This window comes from Monomorium pharaonis, chromosome 9 (genome assembly GCF_013373865.1).
Source record: "Monomorium pharaonis isolate MP-MQ-018 chromosome 9, ASM1337386v2, whole genome shotgun sequence".
In the NCBI taxonomy this organism is placed as follows: Eukaryota; Metazoa; Arthropoda; class Insecta; order Hymenoptera; family Formicidae; genus Monomorium; species Monomorium pharaonis.
This window is the reverse complement of record NC_050475.1, coordinates 7,608,498-7,630,046: the sequence shown is the minus strand read 5'-3', so window position 1 is coordinate 7,630,046 and position 21,549 is coordinate 7,608,498. Positions and strand designations below refer to the sequence as shown.

At 46.4% G+C, this 21,549-nt stretch overlaps 1 protein-coding gene across 7 annotated transcripts in view; it reads right to left on the bottom strand.

Annotated features, from left to right (window-relative positions):
* Positions 1-2,737: 2,737 nt before the first annotated feature.
* Positions 2,738-21,549, bottom strand: part of LOC105830001 (runt-related transcription factor 1) — a 95,288-nt gene continuing 76,476 nt past the window's right edge. For 3 of the 7 annotated variants that reach the window (XM_036292470.1, XM_036292469.1, XM_012669104.3), the window contains 6 exons: positions 18,043-18,814; positions 17,652-17,882; positions 13,199-13,324; positions 8,277-8,471; positions 4,807-5,100; positions 2,738-4,426 (listed from right to left, as the gene is read on the bottom strand). In XM_036292470.1, coding sequence (XP_036148363.1) covers positions 4,080-4,426; positions 4,807-5,100; positions 8,277-8,471; positions 13,199-13,324; positions 17,652-17,882; positions 18,043-18,355 — 1,506 coding nt within the window. In that variant the 5' untranslated portion in view covers positions 18,356-18,814 and the 3' untranslated portion in view covers positions 2,738-4,079. Of the gene's footprint in view, positions 4,427-4,806; positions 5,101-8,276; positions 8,472-13,198; positions 13,325-17,651; positions 17,883-18,042; positions 18,815-20,431; positions 20,969-21,549 lie in introns of those variants that run through there. The other 4 variants (XM_012669103.3, XM_012669106.3, XM_012669105.3 and 1 more) reach the window with 4 other exon arrangements.

Genomic DNA, 21,549 nt, shown 5'->3' with positions numbered 1-21,549 from the left:
CGGTGCGTGTAACGACCATTCTCCCCTGCCGCCTCGTCACCGCGATTCCCTCGCTGCCACCTCCAAAACCACCCCCGTACCGCCGCGACCGCCGCTGCTGCTGCTGACCAGAGAGAGCGTTTACGGGGAACGCCACGTGCGCTCTATGCGTAGAAAAGATGTGGGAGGTACGCGTATGTGTGTACGCGTTTGGTTCGACTGGTATGTGGGGCTCTGGGGCACTTTTTGTTCGTGCCTTTTCATCTCCAGTTTCTTTCAATAGAAAATCAGTGGCACAGTGGTGTACCAATCGTCTTATTAACGTAATAACTAAATACATTGATTAAATATGTGACTCAGTTATACAAGTTAATAATAACCGTGTAATTAAAAAAATTTTATATTGAAATTTACAAAATTTTATGTAAATAAAGGTTATTTGAATTTATCAAATCATTTGAGGATCAATATGATCAAAAAATTTTAAAATATTTTAAAAATTACAAAAAACAGACCTTATATTCTATCATATAATAAATTCTAATTCTTGGTTTAAAGACATTGTTATTTCTCATTTAATATTTTTCCTTTTAGCTTATAAAAATTATTATTGAATACAGATGAATATTTTTCTTGACAAAACTATATTTCAAAAAACATTTTCGTGTAAAAAAAATTGTGCCTCTTTAAAGTTATTAATTCTTTTAAAGACGACTGTGTATATTCTTGTTTACATGTATATAATGCAATAATTGTAAAATGGAATATATATTTTAAGATACTATTTTTTTTCTGTTACTAGCATATCGTTTTGTAATCAATATAATTTCAAATCTCTAAGAAATAAAAAAATTCCAAAAATTACAGAAAATAGATCTTGTGCTAATAAAATTATCAAAATGACAGTTTTTAAATAAGATATTAATAAGAAAATACACACATTTTAGGTTAAACAAGCTCAAACAGAATAGCACGCACGATTAATAATGTAATTTCAAAAATTAAAATTATATAAATATCAAAATTGAATATTACTAAAAAAATGCAAAAAGATTCCTTATGAACTGTTGCGTACTGCAAAATTTACATGTGAGCCATTCTTTTAAAGCCTCTCCAGCCGTTTAACTCGTTTCACGTAGAGAAGCTAGTTCGACCGCGTCATAAATTGCATTACAACGAGTAATTATTGTTCTTCATTACTCCGGAATTACGCGTGGAGTTGCATGCGCAAGTTGCAACAAAAGAGTTTCGACATTCGATATTCACTCTTCTTCGCCCCTGGTTTTTCTTTGTACAACAAGCGATGTATCCCCAATGCCCGTGAGGTAGAGGACGAAGAAAAAAATCGCCCGGAAAAGGATGAGCGTCCAGCCACACCGATGGGGGGGAATCGTGGATTTAGCGCGGAATCGGCAGCGCGGCGGTGGCTGCGGGACGATAAATCGGTATGGCCAACTGCTCGAGTCAACGAGTCGTGTCCCGTTTGCTACCCCCTCGCTCGGCGAGTGGACGCTCTCGGCGGACGCGAGTTCTCGCGACGGAAGGGGAAAGGGTGGAAGAGGGATGGACAAAGGGGGGGGGGTGGAGAGGCGAAGAGTCGCCGCGGGAAGCGGAAGGGTGAGAGGGACTATCCCGACATTCACCGCATGCTATTCTTCATACTCCATTATCCGTGCTCTACTCCACTCTACTCCATTATGCCGGCACCACGTATAAACGACGAGTCGTACCCGCCCCTCCTCCCACCCCCCCCCCCCCGGGTCCTCCCGGCGCGCACCGCCATATGTCCATCAGGTTACTCGTCGTCCCCGCTGTGTGCAACAGCGATAAACACTAGCCCGAGCGCGGTGGCTCGGTTATCGAATGAGAAAAGTACGTTGCTTTATGCTGACCGCTTCATAATCCGCATCAAACTTCGCCGGAGCGTATCCTTTGACCAATTTAAAGCCAACTTTCGCGCTTAGGAAATTCAGACGCAATTACGAATGTTGTTTGGTATTAATTATTAAGGGTTGCGACGAGATAGAATTGTTCCGCGAGATCGTAATTCACGGCAAATGGCGAGTACTCTCCATTCTCCGTTCAAAAATATTATGATTAACGGTATATATCTGCATTAAAGTAAAATTATATTGTAATTATATTGTAACAATAATGGTTGAAAATAACAAAATGAGAGTAAAGAGGGGAGGGAAGGGAAGGGGTCGTATGCTGCGTCTTCAAAAATATATCGCTGTAGCACCGAGATACATCATTTACAGAAATAAACTTGACTCGGTGTACTAAATATGAAACACGCCTTCATCATATACGTACATACGACTTGGCTGGAGCTACGAGGCAGACGCAAATTCCCCTCCCGAGACCCAGGTTTAATTAAATCTTTTGCAAATTTGCATATACGCACTTCCGTCAGTGAGAATCCTTTAGAACCCTTGGCGTTACCGAGACCCTGTAGAGATTCGTTTCCCTACCTACCTGTTATGTAGATCTGCCACCAGTCCTCTGAGATGATGATGATAATCTGAGCGAAGACGACCTCGAGAGGAAGGATACCGTCCAAAAAATAAGAGACACTAAAAAGAAAAAGAAAAATTGAACCGTGAATGTTACGCCAGAGGAACAAAAGTTACATAAAATCGACATAAAAGAAGAAGACGTCTTCTAAATTATATGAAAATTCTGAAGGGATGATAGGCCGGGAACGGTGGACGTGGCGCAGGAGGGGGGGGGGGTCACAGAGAAAAGCCATGTGTGATTATATTTTGAAATACACTTTTACTTCGACTCGGTCAAAAACTACGATAACAATAGGTCGGTAGATATGTATATCGGAAATCATTTTCGGAAAACGCAGAGTGCCCGTCGCCGGTTTACAAAAAACGGGTAAGCTTCTTTGCCGGCGCGGCGCGGTGCTTTTCCCGCGAAAGAAACTGTCCCTCACGAGAATCGTTGCTCCTCGATGGGGGACCCTTCGTTTCTCTGGCAGAAATTTCGATGTAAGATCTTCGATGCCGGCACGTTTTCGTTCGTACGTACGTTCGTTGAATACCTGGCGAGCACCCCCTCGCCGCTCGCGCGCTCCCCCGCGGCGACATTTTCGCGCGACAGGAAAAACTTTTTCATCCCCCTCACGCGAATCGAAACCCATTCGGTCTTTATCGGTCGGCATTTGACCCCGAACGTGACCGCACGTGATAGCCTTTCGCGGATCAATCGATTTCTCAAGATAACTCTCAGGGTCGCTGCAAACATCTCGCCGAAAGCGTGGAGCCGGATTTCTTCAGTCCAAAAGGTGGGGGTCTTTCTTCGTTTCTTTTTTTTTTTCTTTGGAGGAAAACGAGGGTCGAACGGAAAACTAAACGCGCGCAACGTGGAAGATACATGTATTTACAGGGAAAGAAAAAAGGAAGCTAATCGCCGATATTCGTCAGTCTCGACGATATTGCACGATCCCGCAGCAGTCGTTCGCAATTATATATACTATGAAAACGTAATCGATGAAACTAAATCGCATCGCTCGAAACGACGGCGAATAATGATTCGATGAAACGACAATGTTCTAGCTTTATGTACACGTATATACATCATGCGAATTGTCAATTATTGTTAATCGTCACCCACCACTCTCACACCCGTGCTCGCTCTCTTTCTCTCTCTCTCTCTCTCTCTTTCTCGTACGCACAATACGTTCTCACCTAATTACAAATCTCCCTTCGCTCATTTGCACCCCTAAGATTCATTGGCGTCACGAGACACACAACCGATAAAACAATTTTAATATTCCCGAAGCTTTCTCCGGAAAAGAAAACGTCCCTCGGCGAACGGATTCGGCCCGAGTTCTCTCCGGAGATGGAGTTTTTTTTTTAATTATTTTTTAATGCCCACTAGTGCTAATTCGCCATCGAGAATCGTCCTCACACTTCGAGAGAGTCCTCAAAGAATCACGACATCACGTTATAATTATTGACCGATCTCTCGGTCGCAACAGCCTCAAGAGCGATCCGCTAAGCGTTACTTCCCTCCACCTCTGTCTTCCAGGAGCTGCCCAATTTCTCGACAGTCGAATTGTTTGATAGGAAATCACTTGGTTCCGCCTCTCAGTACGGCCTCCAGACGTTGTTGTCCGGTCTGACCTCCTCTTGCCTCACGCTGCAACTGTCCGCGACGGCCCTCTGTTCGGCGCTCTCGGGATTCTGGAACTGATTCCCATAGAGCTGGGAGTAAAGGATGCTGGGCAGCACGCCGGGCGTCGGAAAGTAATTGCCGTAATTCTGCCCGAAGCCCTGCTCCTCGTGCACCGGGCTCTCGGTTGTGCTCGAGTCGGTGGACAGTGATCTCGGCGACACGTAGTCCTGATATCTCTGGGTGGACGCGCCACCGGACATGAGGCTGCTCAGCGGATCCAACGGATCGGACTGGCCCGGTGTCGTGGTGTCCGGTACGACTGTGACATTCGAAGGAAGGAGAAGCTACGCTGTTTCAGTTCGCCAAGGACAAACAGGTCGACCGATCTAGCCTCTCGAGAACTACGAATAATTAGCTTTTCAACCGTGAGGCGTAGCCGCGATCCGTAGTGCTACCGATTTACTTTTTTCACGTAAAAGTTAAAGGTAAAGATTTGACAAGTTACATCTCGTACAGTCCGTGCGTAATCCCGTTGCGATCGCGTGGATTCGATTTTCAATTGTAAAATTATCGCAACCAATTGCGAGGAGCCAAGGTCAAAGCCGCTGCAGAGCAAATGGACAGTTTAAGCGATACACCTCATGGTTGTTGTTCACTCGAAATCATGGCAAAGTTCCACGTGCAGCGAGCTAAACTTACGAGAGGAGACCGCGGAAAAAGCGTCCTGCTGCGGCGTGGTGCCGGTATTACCGGTGCCGGAGGTGACAGTCGAGCCCGCCGTCGAGTCCGGTGCCGTCGGTGTGGTCATGGAGGCCGTGCCGGCGAAGGACGCCAACGTGGACGACGGCGGTGGTGGCGGTGGGGGTGGCGGTGGCGGTGGAAACGAGGCCTGTGCGGCGCACGACGACAGGGGACCCGGAAGGTAGCCGGCGTACCCGGCCGTGCTACCGTATCCCCAAGAGTTGCTCGCCGTCAGGCCGAACTGGGACATATCTGGGGAGAAACCATCCTGTTGTTGTTGCACGTCCTCGCCAGGAACACGAAGAGAGCGGGAGAATCGCCAATCACACACGCGCGCACACAGAGAAAGCCAAGAGCGTGATCCTCGTGATAAAAAAATTAAATCGCGGAAGCGTAAACGTCGTCGAGACGTGCCCATCCGTGTGGAAAATCAATGAAACGACGAGACAAGCAGCATATATAGTTACAAATACGTATAAGAAAAGCGTGCTAATGTAAAAAACATCGATAGCTGATGGGTCCGTTTTTCCCGGCGGTGAAACGTCGACGGGAAAAGATAAATAATAATCGCGACACACAACACAATCGAGTAAAACAACAGAGGGCTGAAAAGCTAGAAGGGGAAAATTTTCGCCGGATTATATGCCAATTCGAATCACTTGGCGAGATGCGGCAGCAGCGGCGGCGGCGGCGTTTCTGTGCGCCCCTTGGCGGCGGATATATTTTTGCGGGGTATAGGCAGCATCCCCGATAGATTTTCCAATGAGTCACGGGGGTTGAATGCAGAAAGGACGAGCACGAGCGCTCGCGAGAGGGACACGGACGGGAACGGCGCGAGACGAGGGGGGGGGGGGAAGCGAGGGGAACGGAAGAGTACATCGAGATCAAAGGGTTGGTCATCCCCCGCGTAGCTGGGGCCAACTCAAATAACCGAGCCCGCCTCGGCGGCGAGCGCCACCGGACCGTCGTCACGAAAGAGCCTAACCCTAAATACTCCTATCCACCCGGTGCTTTCACGTCCTTCGGCATTACCGGATTCCTTGCGGTCCGAAGAGGAGCCACCCTTTTTACGGAAAATCGCCGAAAGTTGCGCGCCAGACTGCCCCCAAAGTATTCCAAGATTCGCTGCATGCTTCAAATACACCGCGCCATTTGTAGAAGGGTTTACGCATTCGCTTCGCCGATTTATCTTTTTCGACGAAACTCCAGCCCCCCCCCCTCCTTTTTTTTTAGTTATATTAATTATATCGAAAATAGATAATTATATTGCAACGCGACGTGCTACACTCTAAGCTTTCACAATTTTATTAGAGAGAAGTAGTCCCGCGTACGCAAGTGTCCCCTCGAAATCGACTCCCGCCGGGCGTATAGCGTGAGAATAATATGGCCGCGTACGCATATTATATCGGACGACCAGATGCCCGATGAGGGAAAAAAGTTAATAAAGGAAATATTCGGCGTGCTTCGTATTTTATCGGGAAATTTGCTAGTAACGGAACAGTCAGCCCTCGTGTCTGAGGTAACTCATTAAAACGGCTGATCTCAAATTATTGTTTAAGCTTTTTTTCTCTTTCTCTCCCTCTCTCTTCTTGCGCACTGCCAGAACCGTTTTTTATCGACGTACGCGCGCCCGAGAAGAGTATTAAAAATTTTATCGTACAGATAATGTATACGTTGTACCGCCCGCGCGCATTCGGCGGTCAGATTTGATCGAGGCGATCAGCTGCACGAAATTTTAATCAACGGGAGCTGACAGCTTCCTTTCTGGTATTAATCGAAGTCAACGTTCTCCCATTACGGCATTACTTTGCCGATGCGTTTTACGCGCAAGCTCGCGAGTCTACGCGTTATACACGCGAAGAGAAGGTGAGGCTGCGCCCCCAAAACAGGGAGCCAACCGACTGGGACGCGCTTCCGTGGCAACCCCTTTAATATAATATTTAATCTAGCTTTGAACGGGCTTGCGGTTTCCGCCTCTGAAGCCGAGAAGCTTGCTGCCGAGCCTACCCAAAAGCCCTGCTTCTGTACTCAAACCAGTAGCAGTCTGGTTGAAAATATTCCCAAACTCGACAGAAGCCGCCTACTCGATGACAAAAATTATCTAAATTTCATAACGCCGCTCTAAGCTGCCAAAAAATAAAATTTAAAAAAAAATACTTTCTTATATACGATTCAATTTCTTCCACTTTCTTACTTCTTACATTTATATACTATTTACTACGCATTTGCAAATGTTTTTTTAAATCATACAAGTTATACTTAAAAAAAATGGCAGGAAAAAAGGTGGTGTTATGGCCTTCGACTTACATTTTGTCGAATAACATAGTCAATAATCAATATTTTAAATTAGAAACCTGACATTTCCACTTGCCAATATGTTGTTCAATTGATTCTAGACTCAAAACTACAAAATATCTACTTAAAATGTTATTTATCAAAATGACACTGCATAATTGAAAAGAAATAGAAATAATGTGATCCCCTAGATTAAAAAAATTGATTTTGTTTAAAAATACACACTATTTTATTATAAAATTATGTATTTTATCAGAATATATATGCAAATATACGCACACAATGCGTGCATAATTTTTTCAGTGTATAGACTGCAGTATTAAAAAAATTTATAATACATGTAAACTATAGATTAGGAATAGAACTACAATTAACTTATAATTTTGAAAAAAAAGCCATATTAGGACTTGAGGCGCACACTTACTCTCTAAATTACAATCAGTGGAAATACACAGATTTGATACTTATAATTTGTCAATCAGTGAAATGAATACACTGATCTTTCAGTAATTCACTAATTCTGAAATAAAAATCACTAAAAGTCAGTGGATACTCACTAATCATCACAGTTATAAGTATACCACTGCAAATCAATAAAATTATACTGATTGTAATTTAAAGAGTATAGGAGGTTACACAAAATCCCATGCTATTGTTTGTGTAACTCGAAATGTATACAGTTAAATAAAATGTTAAATAACGAAACGACTCAAGTGTGCATATTTATGTTAACACGCCCAGGTTTAAAAAGAACGAGAAAGTACGTGTAATTCAACGCTAAAATATTTCTTAAAAAATTTTCAAAATTAAATAAAAATGCCTTACAACAAGTGTCAGCTATTGACGTATTGACATATTGGCGCCACTTTATAACCGTGGACTACTAAACGAATAATTCTATAAATAATCATTAAAGGTCCTAATAAAAAAAAAAATATTACGAGTGGCCATAATATCACCTTCCCCTCCGTATTCGAAAAATCTTTAACAGAAAAGAAATGCTTATACACATAAGTCGACGGCAGAAAAAACGACACATGCATACGCATACAGTAAGCGATTGACGAGGAGTTCAAGGCTAAGCCGTGCGAAGGCGAGATCATGATCATGCGCAGACGCGATCGATTACTTACTCTGACAATTGCCAGGCATCGCGTGTCTGAAAGAAGACAACGGATCCCTCGGCTGGAGCGGATTCGGTAATGGTTGCAACGGATTTGGCAGAGGCTGCAACGGATCCACCAAGGGCGAGGCGAAGAACGGACCGCCTCGCTGCGAGGCGAACGCGAAGGCATGAAACTGTTGTTGCTGCCCTAAAAGAGACAGCACTGCGATCAACCGTGCGCCTGTCCACTGGACCTCCGGTACATGTATCAATTGCATAATTCTATCTACTACTCGTCGTCTCCTCTTCATTGCACTCGAAAACTTCAGCACTGACTTTACGAAAACTTTGTTCGGCGCATACGAATGCAGTACAGGAATAAATTCTTGTGAAAGTTAACTTAAAAAAAATGGGCGCAACTTTTTTGTTAAACATACTTTGTACATTTTCCTAGTCTGACAATTGGCGCGAGGTGCTTCTTTCATTTAGCGAAACGACAAACGGAACGATACGGGTAAATGCCGGTGGCCGTCCCTTCGGAAGCCGGGGGGGGGGGGGGAGGGGCAAACGAACGAGGGAGACACGAGAGAAGCATCGATACATTTTATTTCCCTGCGACGGTGTCGCCAACCCAATTAAAGACGTCCCAACAGGCGGACGTCCTATCCGGCTGTCCCTGGGCTAGAGGTCGCCGAGCACAGGACAGCCGTGCGCCGTGCCATGCAGGTTCGTTCTCTTCCCCTAAAGGCAACGATTCAACGGTGGAAGGCACCGGAGGCCAGAGAGACCGACACACGAAGGGTCGCCGGGCGGAAGGGTGGTGGCGGACTCCCGCCGTCCTGATAATCCAATCGAAGCCCTAATTCTAACTCGGCAACCCGAAATTCCCGCCGGTTTGCTGAATAGGGTACGCTCGATCCGGGGACACAATGGGGGCGCGACGGCGGAATACCGACGGGTACCGAGACTAACGAGATCCTGTTAAACGACCGGCGATTCGTGCACGTCGCAGGAGCCCGGCAGAAGCCCGAGAGAAAATTCTATGGATGGTGCGCAAGGTCTCCCAGGTTCCTCACGTGGGCTCCCTTTTATTTTCTCTCCGGGAGTCAATAATTTGTCGCGTCGTAAGTTTACGTGAATTCCACTTTCACAACGCGACTACCTTAACGTGGCATGAGGAACGACCGCACGCCTGCACGCGACCGGAACGCGATCGGCGAACGGCTACGAAACGAGGATCTGTTTTGAGAGATACCGGTAGTCTCCTACGCGCGCTCCTGCAGGCGGCTTGATAGATTTAATAAATTATGCCGCTCGACCCGCGCATTTATCACGCCACCCTAACCCTTTGAATACGGCGCATCGCCGTTCTTCGCAGTATTTCATTAGGCGTCGAGCACTCGTGCGACCCTCCGAACAGACGTACGTGCGATCGTTCGCTCTTCCAAACCCCTCGTTGCTTTCCCGTTTAAACGAAGGAGGGAATAATCAGTGGTCAATCCTTCACGTAACGTAACCCCGAATATTACTCTCCGCGAGCGCGCATTTTTACAAGATTGATCCTCCGATGTATCTTCAAAGCATTTAGGCTCGCATTGGATTGCCGATCGAAGGTTCCGGAGTCGGAGATTTAGAGTTCAACCGATCGGAAGCGAAACGGATTAAAATTAAAACCAATCCGACAGGTCGAATTCTACTCTTCAATTACTCAATCTCTAATGCGTAATCTGATCGGATGAGGCTTTACAGATTACGCCAATTTTACCGGTCTATCGCATCGATGTTTGATAACACTCTCCGATTTATACGTCCGCGGAATGGAAAATGTTTGGGCGATTGGACGAAGTCGTAAGTCCCCGGCAAGTCGCGGCTATCGATTTCATTGGACACCCTCTTTGCGCGCCGTGACTGCCAGGGAATTTCTCGAGAGTTAGCAGCTGGCAACGACAGATCCTCATTTCGTCCCGTCGCCAATTCCCGCCTCTCTTCTCCCCCCTCCCCCTCCCCCCGCCCTGCTCAACCCACGTTCCGAAATCAGCTTCTCTCGCGACACCCATTTCCGATCTTTCCCGCCGTCGCCGAGTATCGTAACGAATCATTCGTCGAAGATGCACCTCGCGAACCCCGTCGAATCCCGGTTTCGAACGGACGAGTCCTCCGCGAGGCACCGTTGAAAGCCCAGGTTAAACCACCCTCAATCAATTTCCTTGGCCCCGCAGCCTTTCCGCGGCAACGGCCACCTTCGGCTACCAGACGAGGGTAGAATGTGTAATGAATTGCTTGTTTAATTAATTACAACCCTTCGGAGGCATTCGCTCGATATTGTCTTAGATAAGGTTCATTCGTTCATTCTCGCGTTTGATCGTCGAATGCACGAATGCACAATTTATGAGGTTTCTCTGAATGCATATCTCTTCACGCGTAAAAATTGCGATTATTTTCAATCACGAGAGACACATCGAGATTACCAATCGTAATTTAAATCGAAAGTATTTAAATGTTCTTGTTCGAATTATTCTACTTTAATGTACTGTGGAAAAATGAATTACTTACACGTAAAATTGCGATTATTTTTGTCATAAAGTTGTGTAAAAATACATCAAGATTACCAATTAAAATATAAACAGAAATGATTTAAATGTTATTCTTTGTATCTCTCCCAAATTATTATACTTCAACATATTGTGAAAATAAATTGCTCACACGTAAAATTGCAATTGTTTTGGCCATGAAAAAACATATCGAGATTACCAATAAAAATATAACAGAGAATTCAAATGTTATTTTTTTCTCTCTCTTTCCCAATTAAAAAGTAGTAAAAGAGAACATTTTTAATGTTTTTTTTGTATATATTTTTTCACATTTTTAAAATTATATGATACATCAATTGTGTAAAAATAAACTTGTCGTGTACTAAAATATAATAATTAAAAGTCCTTAAAGCTTATTCAAAGCGAGCTGAAACACGTGGATCGTGGCCTCGAAAAAAAGCACACTAGGACCACCCGGAAAGCCGAAGCTCTTTCATGTCGCGCCGCCATCCTTGAAACTGTCCCCGATTCAGTAAACGGTTTGTTTTCATAAACGATTCAAAGCGCCGCCATGAGAAATGTCTATTTCCGACATCCTTACGCTATCTTAACGATCTCTAAAAATTCATATCCGCTGCTCGGTGTCAAAAACGTGACGCTCCGCGAAACGTATTCCCGAAGAACGGAATGACTTTGATTACTCTTGAATTAAAATTAATTACCAATGCGTTAAAAAGTACAATCTCCAATAATCGCCCCGTATCTCGCCTTAAATTATCTCGTTTTTAATTCTGGAAGTAAAGTAACGAGCAGCCAGTAGCATTAATAACGCAAGAGAAATTACTTCTCCGAAACGTTACGTAGTGTTTTGCTTGGATGCGCGTCTCCGAGCGGTACACCGAAATTTCGCGTTTTCATATTTTGGATTTATGACGGAAGTTTCGTGGGTGGTCCGCAGATGCGGCCAAGCCGGCGGATGTGGTCGCAATTTCCCAAGGTACCAAACTTATGCCGTGCCACTACCCAGAGCGACCGCCTCGATATATTAAAGCTATTGGATATTTTTGGTGCGTCTTCAGGGACAACATTACGTAGGGTATTAGCGCTCTAATATCTGAGACGATAAAGCAAACATTTTATAATCGAAACACAAGCGTTACCTTCCAGAAATTTTTTTTTCGTGTCTATTACGTGGGAATGGTCAAGCCCAATCAAACATATCGGCCTTGCGATGAATAATTTCTGTGAATTTTACACTCTCCTGTATGAAATATGTGTGCACACTTTTTGTCTTGCAAAAACACAGTCACTACATGAGGCGCCATTTCACAAATTAAATTAAAAAACAATTTAATAATATTGACGCTTATAGAGGCATCTGTAACATAAACCCATCCCGAAAAATTATAAATAATTTATCGCAAAGAATAATATCCGAGCCAAAATGTTTTTCTTCCTTTTCCTTTTTTCGTCCGAATATTCAACCTGAACCACTCCTTCAAAGGAAATTTTTCCGTGCGTGGCGCGACTCTACAAATTGGCGAAAGCTCGAAAGCACAAAGCGCACAATGCGTTATACGCGGTGCAGGTTACGCGGTGGGAAACACACGGAGAATGAGAAATGTCCCTTTCTCCTCTCCCTTTCGCCGCCCGAGGAGGGAGCCTCCGCGGGAGGGAGGCAGGCTCGACGCGGCGAAATAACGGGGAGAATTCCCCGGTAATTGTATGTCTCAGCGGTAGCTCTCGCGCGCGGAGGAGTTCTCGCGCGCGACCGGATATCCGCAAAGTTTGTAGGCGTGTCGCCCGGCGCGCTTCGGCCAAAAGCGCCGCGATACACACCTCCGCGGGCAACGCCCGCGGCTCTTTGTCAATGTTATGGCGGGTACCCCGGTGCCCCGGTGCGGTTATAAATAATGACAATTGCGCGAAACTTAGCCCTGGCGGGGCTAACGGCCCGACGACCAGCGCGAAGCCGCACGCTGGGGCCATTTCGAACTTGCGGCTTTTACTGCCTCCGGTGCCACGCCGCCGCTCGTTCGTTAGGCGTTACGATCGCGAGAGAGATCGAGAGGGAGCGTCCCGTTTGCCGTTCGGCAAAGCTCGTTCTCGCGTTGTATTCCGCGTGTATTCCTTCGAATTGCGAAGCGCGATCCTGACGAAATCATCGCGAGACGCGCGTAGCGGAGAAACGTACAGCACGTACTCGATAAGACGGCAAATATCAACTAAAAGTTATATGACTGTTATATAACTATTAGTTATAAATTTCTTACTCAACTAAATGTAACTGTTATATAACTTATAACATTTATGTAACAGTTATGTGACTTTTACAGTTGGTGTTTGCCGGGACGTTACTTCTTCTATTAACAGGAATAAAATGTAATAAATGTATATGAGAAAACAGCAGAATGCTTACAGTGATACTCACTGGTCTTGGATCGCGGCTCGCGCGGCCCGTCTACTGTCACCTTGATCGCCTTGGTGTAAGTGGCGACTTGAGGCGGAGTCGTCGACACCGTTATCGTCAAGGTGAAGCTCTTGCCTGAAACAGAGAGAATACGTTGCGACGTGGTCACGTGCGATCGATCAGATCTCTCTGCGATTTACCCTAACGTTAAACAACTTTATCCCCGGTATCACCTGGTGTGAAAGCATGCAAAACTCCAATTTCGCTGCGGAAAATTAGCCTGTGAAAGGCGCATACGTACGTCGCAGACAGTAGGGAGAGAGGGGGAGGGGTAGTTTTTAGCGTCGTCGGTTTCCGTCACGCGACACGTCGATTCGTGGACGCGCCTATTCACCCGGCGACGTCGAAAGTTTCGCAAACGCGGTTAGCCGGGCGAAACTCCGCGGTAACCGAATTATACGTCGGTAATGTATCGAGGGCGTCGTCGACGGTGACAGTGGCCAGCCAACGCGGCCGAGTTAAGGGAACCTGAGGGTGGTCGTTCAGGGCAGGGGGGGAGGGGAGAGAATCAGGCGACGGCGACGGCGACAACGAGGGTGGAAGTCGCGCGATGTTAAAAAGCCTCGGTCGGGCGCGAAATAATGTCGTGTGGAAAAAGCGGGGCGGACCCGGTCGGTCGGTCGGTCGGTCGGTCGGTCGGCGTGGAAAACGTGCGTGCAACGGTACACCGCAATTTCATCCCGCGAACATTAAGCGCCGAAACTCTCCGCCGCGAAAACTCGCTCGTGCACGATCGCGGTATACGATCGATTCAAACGTGCGCGTGAAAAGCGGCGCGATAAAGCGCGATGAAAATTGCGACGCGCGCCAAAAATTACGCGCGCGAGAGGTTCACCGCAAATTTTAACCCTTTCCCCCTTTTTTTCCGTCGCCGTGCACTCGGTAAAAAAAAAACACGCGCACATTTCTGATTCTCTGTCGTGCTCACGATTCACGAGGGCGCGAGCATTTGCAAACCCATCGCCACTAGATATATTTGTATTAGACGACGGAAACGTAATGATCATCTTACTAACCCACATAAAGCCCTTCGCGCGATTAATGTGATCCCGGAAAACATGTTTTCTTGAAATTAGATACGATAATGCTGTAAAGGTAACGTGCTTTTATCCGCCGCCGGTTTACAAAATGAAGAATAACACATTATGTTATTTATATCTGCTCCTAAACGAGTCCTCCTTCTCCGCTAATGCATTACAACGGTCGCGTTACCCTTTCGAGCAGCCATTACCATATTTTGCTATCAGATCCATTAGACACACCGTTTCCGTACGTTGCGAATGCGATAATCGATCGGGGTCAGAGTTCACCGTCGACTTGAACTCATCGGCGGCGGCGGCGGCGGCGGCGGCATCGATAGAGACGGCAAAGTCGTCCCGCCGCCGCGCCCGTGACGTAAGATGATCGATGGCGGGGGGGAGTGGAAAAAAGAGCGGACGGCGGCGGCGGAAGGTAGGGCATCGGAGAAATAATGGCGAGTGTCGAGCGTGGCCACACGGCGGTTCGCCACGCGAGCTTTTCGTTTTCTAGCCGGGGGGATTCCCCTCGACCGTGAGTTTTGGCCGCGAGTCACGCCATTCTCGCTCGCCCGTGCGCGCCCTCATCCCGCCAACCAGCCTTTTCACTTCTGCTGCCACGAGGAGAGTCGATGGTCCCTTTAGTTAGGTAGGTACACGTAGGTACACGGGTATCACCCTCGGTGCCAGTCGCCGTGGCGCGGCCATTAAAGGTCACCCGCGACCGCCCGAGCTCGAACGCCCGTCCTCACGTACCTTTTAAGCGCTCGGCTTATTGCTATCTAACCGAACGCTGTTGCAATCTCTCCCGCGAATTCTTACGTTAAGCGCAACGGTGCGCCGGAGGTCTACTAAACAGATTCAATTTCGAAGACTTGTGTGAGCAACGATAAAATAAAATAATTACATACGCTAATAATTTCTAGAATATTATGCGTAAGGTTTTAATACTTGTTGTCGAATTTAGAATAAATGCTACATAGAGAACCTCATTCTCGGCCATTCGCTGATTATGCTCGTTAGCATATAGTCCTCTGCAAGCACGTATGTGTATATGGGTGTGTATGTGTATGTATGTATGTGTGTATGTGTCTCGGAATTGTATGCTGTCGGTGTACTGCCGGGCCAATTAATTAATTTCAATTTTCCCGAAACGAAACGCAAATGCGCAATTGCAGTCTGATAACGAATTGATTACGGTCTGAAACTGCCGCCGTCACCGCGAGTGAATGCCGTTTTTCTTTTCGGGAGTGAAACGAGTCTCGCGCTGCGGTCGACAAATCAACATTTCGCGAATAAATGCGTTTTACCAATTCGATGTATCCTATACATTTTTATCATTGCACCCGGACGGCCAATAAATTATCCACGCGGGTGTTGTGTTTGAATGTTGCCGCGCGCACTCTTCGAATGATTATAAAATACTTTTTTTTTACACGTCTACGTATCTGTTTATAAAAAGTAAATTTCTACCGCAGACACACAGTTTTTTAATCGCTTCAATTATTATTTCCTCCTCTTTGCCCACGTTACACGTCACAAGTAAGATGATTAATAGGTTTAAGAGAAAGTGTGTTGTGGAATTAAAGCAACTTGGTTAGATTGGCGACGTTCCCGTGACGAAGTTTATTCGCGGCAGCAAAGTCGAAGGATACCTTGCCTGCTACGGGTTGGAACTATAAGCGCGCAAATGATCTATCTCGTTAAAGGGCTTAGGGCCGAAGGGGTGGAAACAATCCGGTACCTTCAGGGTAGACTTTGCAGTGATGGAGCAGGCATTACGGTCGAACGTGCGGGAAGGGGGTTACGGCTTATCATCGATATTGCAAAGCTCTCGACTATCGTGGCAGTACGCTCAATCTTGTCCGGGCTAAAAGCGGTTTTAGGCGAAGACAAAAGCATGATGTCTGATCGGCGTAGCGTTTAACGATTCCTTAAATTTATCGCAATAGCAACATATCAAAATGTAACGGCAGCAACGATACTCCTACTTCCGAATATTGCACAAAGTGCGCTTACCTTCGAGCTTTTTACGTGCTAAATACGAGAATCTCTGGCAATACTATGAACATATTAATAACACGCGTACTTGATGCAAAAGATGTACCTAAGTGGAATTTCTACGGATTTTCTTTCGTGAATCTGGAAAAGACAGAATCCTCACAAATTCATACACGGGAATATTTCCAAGCTCGACAAACAAGAGGATCATTAAGAATTCCCGAGAGTTCGGCGCACATTGGTTTTCAGGGAATATTCAAGGAGCCGGGGAGCCGTTAGGAATCCTGACGAGAGAGAGACACTTCTCTTACATTCTTCATCCTAGCTTATGTTAATTCCGTGCTCGGCGAAAACAATTGAGAGCTAATCCCAGACAAATGACTGACGCGTTCCCGTGAACTTGAGAGAGAGTTCTCCCCGCTTCTCAGCTAGAGAATCTGCGAGTTTCCTGATTTTCAAGCGATTAGCCTTCCCGTACCAATACTAGCAAAAATATATCACAACAACAGCATACTAACTAATAATTACTATTAGCAATCGCATATTTTTAATAATTATATTAAGAATTTATAATTTTCAATAATTATATCAAGATATTTTTCTGTATTTTCTACGTTCATACTAATTTTAATATATTAAAAAATAATAATAAATTGCATTTCATAAGTCAAGTTGTTCAGTTAACCAAATAACTTTGTCGAAATTGTTAGAACTAGGTCGGGGATGCACACGCAGTTACTTTAATCAAGGGCTTCAAGTTCAAAAGACGCAGTTAGACGAAATACCGGCTCTAATAACGTTAATTAAAACTCAACTGAAACCTCAATTAATATCACCCGCCCCTGTGCGTCTAGTCGACGTCGGCGGCTTCTTCGAACGACGCTCAGTCCCTCTCTCGTTTCGCCCTTTCCTCGATGAGGCTGGGTGCGGCAAAGTGAGAAGGTCGCATGGTGGTGCGGACAAATAAAAGCCATTACCCACCCCAAGATTTTCTCGACACGCGGAGTCGCCCAACCCCTCCCAACAGAACGGAGACGTAAGACTTTTCCTCGAGGAGCCAAGGAAAAACGAGGGTTGTCTCAAGACGTCCACGACCTACCCTTACTACGCGGTGTGCACCGAATTCTTTGAAGGGGTTTCCACCGCATCGGTCCTTCACCCCTCTGGCATTTTCTTCCGGCATAAAAGACGAAGGGCGACACGCCCCGAGTGCGCACCAAGAAACTTTCGAGTTTTATGAATGAAGAGGAAAGTAGGACAAGAAGGTGTCACTCCACGCTTCGATGAATTATTCGTTGCGACGAGCTGTTCATTCAAACGCTACGGATTTTCAATCACTGTGGCGAATTTTAAATAATAAGAAAGAAATAAGAAAAAAGACTCACCTCTTCCGCTTCTGCCGACGAACCTTAGGTCATTAAACTTGGCGACTTGATTCTTCATCAGAGCCGTCGAGTTTCTAAGCTCGGCGCAGCAGTTCTCGTCATTGCCAGCGCGTACAGTCACCAAGGTGCCGTCGCCTACCTCGCCGAGAGCTACAACTTTGAAAGCCACCGGAAGAGTCTTATTGGACCTCCAGTGTGCGGGCAGAACGGTACAAACTAAATGCGGCGAGCCTACAACAAGAACGTTCACAAATTGATCCCGTTAACTGCGAATTGGCTGGCATTATTTATACACAAATGTACACATTGATGATCTACAAGATCTCCCCGTCATCTCCTATAATCCTTGCTGATCTCTCTATTTGCGAAAGCATTATTGTCGTTCAATTACCTGTTCTAACTAGCTCGCCAGGATGCTCGCTGACGAAGTCACCCAGGGTCCTCTCAGCGAGGATGTCGCTAGTCATCTTGGTGTAAGCATCGGTCAACGGTGAGACGCCCGACTCCGGCGAGGCGGCCGCGCCGGGTGCCGAGGCTCCTGTCAACTGCATCCTGCCGCTCGCGCTGCTGCCGCTCTCGCTGTTACCGCTCGACGCACCCCCGCCACCCGCGGACTCGTTGCTGGACGTCCTTACCGAGCCAGCACCGTTTCCGGCTACCGTGCTTCCGCTGCCGCCGCCGTTGCAACGGCCGAATATATCCATAGGCAGTCAGAGCACCGAATGAAACATCCTTCCATTCGGTTCAGCCGATGAACCAGGAGAGTCGCGCGAGCATTCTTCAAGGCCGCATCGCCGTCTCGAATCAGGCTCGACGGCCTGACATTCTTTACGAAAGTTCAGTCCACTCTTTTCCAAGGTGAAAGGCAAAGCGTAGCTTATCTTCGTCGAGACGTAATTAATTTCAGCAAGCTTCTTTTATAATGCTGGTGATGTGGTGCACGATTCATAACTCTCTTCAAATTGCTTGATGTAAATGGGCATTGTTGTATAAATCCGGCAGCAGATTATTTATTCCTTTAGTCTTTCGTGGCGGACTAACGGAGGTTACTACATTTCTACATAACATCAACTTTCGCGGAAGGTTTTGAGCTTCTCGCTGAAACGAGCCAATTTTATCCTTCGGAAATTTTATCTTCTAACGCACAGCTACGTCACAAATATCTGAAACGAAACGAAACAAAACAATCTATATGTAACGGCAGTAATGCTTGTGCTACAAATTATTGCGAGTTTCTTTTATCCTTTTCTTTTCCCAATTATAAAAAGTTATAAATTCTATAAGTTATTTATTCATTTCTAATTAATCTAAAATTTTAACGCATTGGATGTAGTCGAGAAATTAAACTATCAAGAAACTGATAGACTGATTCGGCAAGGAAAGTTTTCCTCGCGGCCGTCGGTGATCAACGTCGCTTTAGCGTCCTTAATCCATTCGATGAAATCTCTTACGTTGCCGTTGTCTTATTAACCGGGATTAAGCAAATTGTCCACGCGGCAACGTGACACACCTCGGGGACGCGTCGCGTCAGAAAAACGGACGGTGGGCTGATCAAACCGGCAGGTGAAACGCGCGAAGAGAAACGGAAGGGGGTGAAAAACGGGGTTGACACGAACAGGAACGACTCGCACACTTTTCACGCGGCTGGCTCGTGACGTCACCGTTCATTCAGTAATTTTTGCGCACGTCACCGGGGCTGACACGCCAGATCCAGGTGGTTCCAGGAGGGGCAGACTGGCACCGGTGGTGGGGACGGAAAAAATAGGGGAAAAAGAACGCCCGCCGGTAGGCACCCCCCCACGAATGCCCAACCCCTACGCACGTACGACCGCGTGTCAAACTGCACGTGGCTACGTTTACCACGTTGCTTCCTGCCAATGACGGTCTCGTGATTTCGAAATTATCGAATCGGTCTATGGTAAATTAATAAGGCGGAGATAGCTGTGATCGCCCGTATCAGCGACTGTGAACGCGGTCTATCACACGACGAGCATGCCGATCGGTAATTCGAGATCGATTACATTCGGCCGCGCGTTCGAGAGCCTTGTAAAACGGCGTTCGAAATGATTTCACTACATTAATTCTATGTGACATACAAGTGACAATTAATTACTCCAATTCGTAAGTACGGGTATGGGATATTCAAATTGTTATATGTTATTCGTAAAATGTCGCGACGAGAGAAGCGGCTGCTGCGGCTTTTTCGGCGTTTTACTAGAGGCAAGGCCAAAAGTTAACGGGGCGTGTAACCCAATCGTGCAGAATGTTTCCACGATCAAGAGCAAAGTAATGGTGGCATTGCTGCTTGATTTCCTTACAATTCTTTCGTAAGAACATTCAACGACGTCGCGACGACTAAGATTCTCGCTTAACTTCGCATTCAAATCTCTTACGGTACTCGTTGCGTTTACCATCTTCCGGAGAGATTATACCGATCACGTATTATTATCCACCTTTGTGAAATCTTGTGAGAGAGAAAAAGAAGGAAAATTGTACCGCGATATCGTCCCCTCGAGCATTCTCGAGAAAGGAATTTTTTAATGTGGGAAAATAATATTGTAATAAAAAAGCTTTTCTTTTAAAAAGATACGACGAGATGTAATATATGTTATGACTAAATAATTGTAACTAATTTAAATGTTTTATAAAAGCGTTTGACGTAATCAAACTGTTCGCTGCTATCGAGGCCGAAAAATACTCTTAAAAGTATACACACTATTAGAAGTAGTCGCGTTAATAACAAAAAAAAAATTAATCCGTTTCAAAAAAGCTCCACTTACTCGCGTCTCGAACTCTCAACGAGCCACCTAACCGAGCGACTGCAGTTACCGATCATAAATACACGACGTCACCCTCGCCGTTATCCGAAACACTGAAACTGTCGCATAATCACGCACTTTGACGTACAAATATAATCCTATCGAAACGAGGAGACCGAGTATACTCGTCAGCCTTATCAAACACTTCACTGAAACAATCTGAGTCGGCAACCAGTAGAATAATCTTAGCCTCTCGAAGCACCGCGTCTCTCGTGACAAGATCGCCCGGCCGTGCTCGACGGAAGGATCTACGACGGTCCCCCCCTTAGGCGATCCCGAAGGGACCCCTTTGGCGGTTCGTTAGCGGCACCCTCGAATCATCTTCGTCGCCCCCGCGTGTATTACGAAAGTGGCAGTTCCGCCTCGATATAGCGTACACGGTAGTTCGAGAGTATATTTCGAAGTATCCGTTGGGGGTCACTAACTATAATTTCGGCGGTTCGTGTGAGGCAACAGCCGTTGACGCACTGGTCCATGCCAACACACGCAGCATCCCTTTCCCCTTACCAGGTTCCTCTCTCACACCCCTCTGCCACCCCACTCCTTCCAACCTTCCTTCCCTATTTGGCGCGCTCTCGCGCTCTCTCTATCTCTCTATCTCTCTCCTTCCCTCCCTCGCTCTCTCGCTCTCTTCCTCGCCCTCTCTCTTTCCGTCCCTCATTCCGCCTAGCGTAACCTCTTTCTCTCGCGCGCACGCCGCTCTTTATCGCTTTATCTCCCACCGGACCCGACCTCTCCCTCTCGCGACGGCGATTCTCTTTCTCTCGGCACTCTCGCTCTCTCGCATGCTCTCTTTCACCTCGACCCTTTTGCGGTACGGCTCGCGTGCTGGACATCGGTGGGGAGCCGGCAGAGCCTTCGATCGATCTATCGAATCCTGATTTGATCGGTTTTCCTCCGTTACGGTTCCGTATGCGCGCGCGTATACATTTTTTTTTTCCCTCTTCTTTCGCGTGCGTAATTCGCGCGCGATCTGCGTTGCAACACCTCGGTACTTCCAATTAGGTTTCCCCCGAGCAAAAGTTGCCGCGGAATTAATCGCGTCAAAAATCCGAATGTTTGAATTTGCGTGCGTGCGA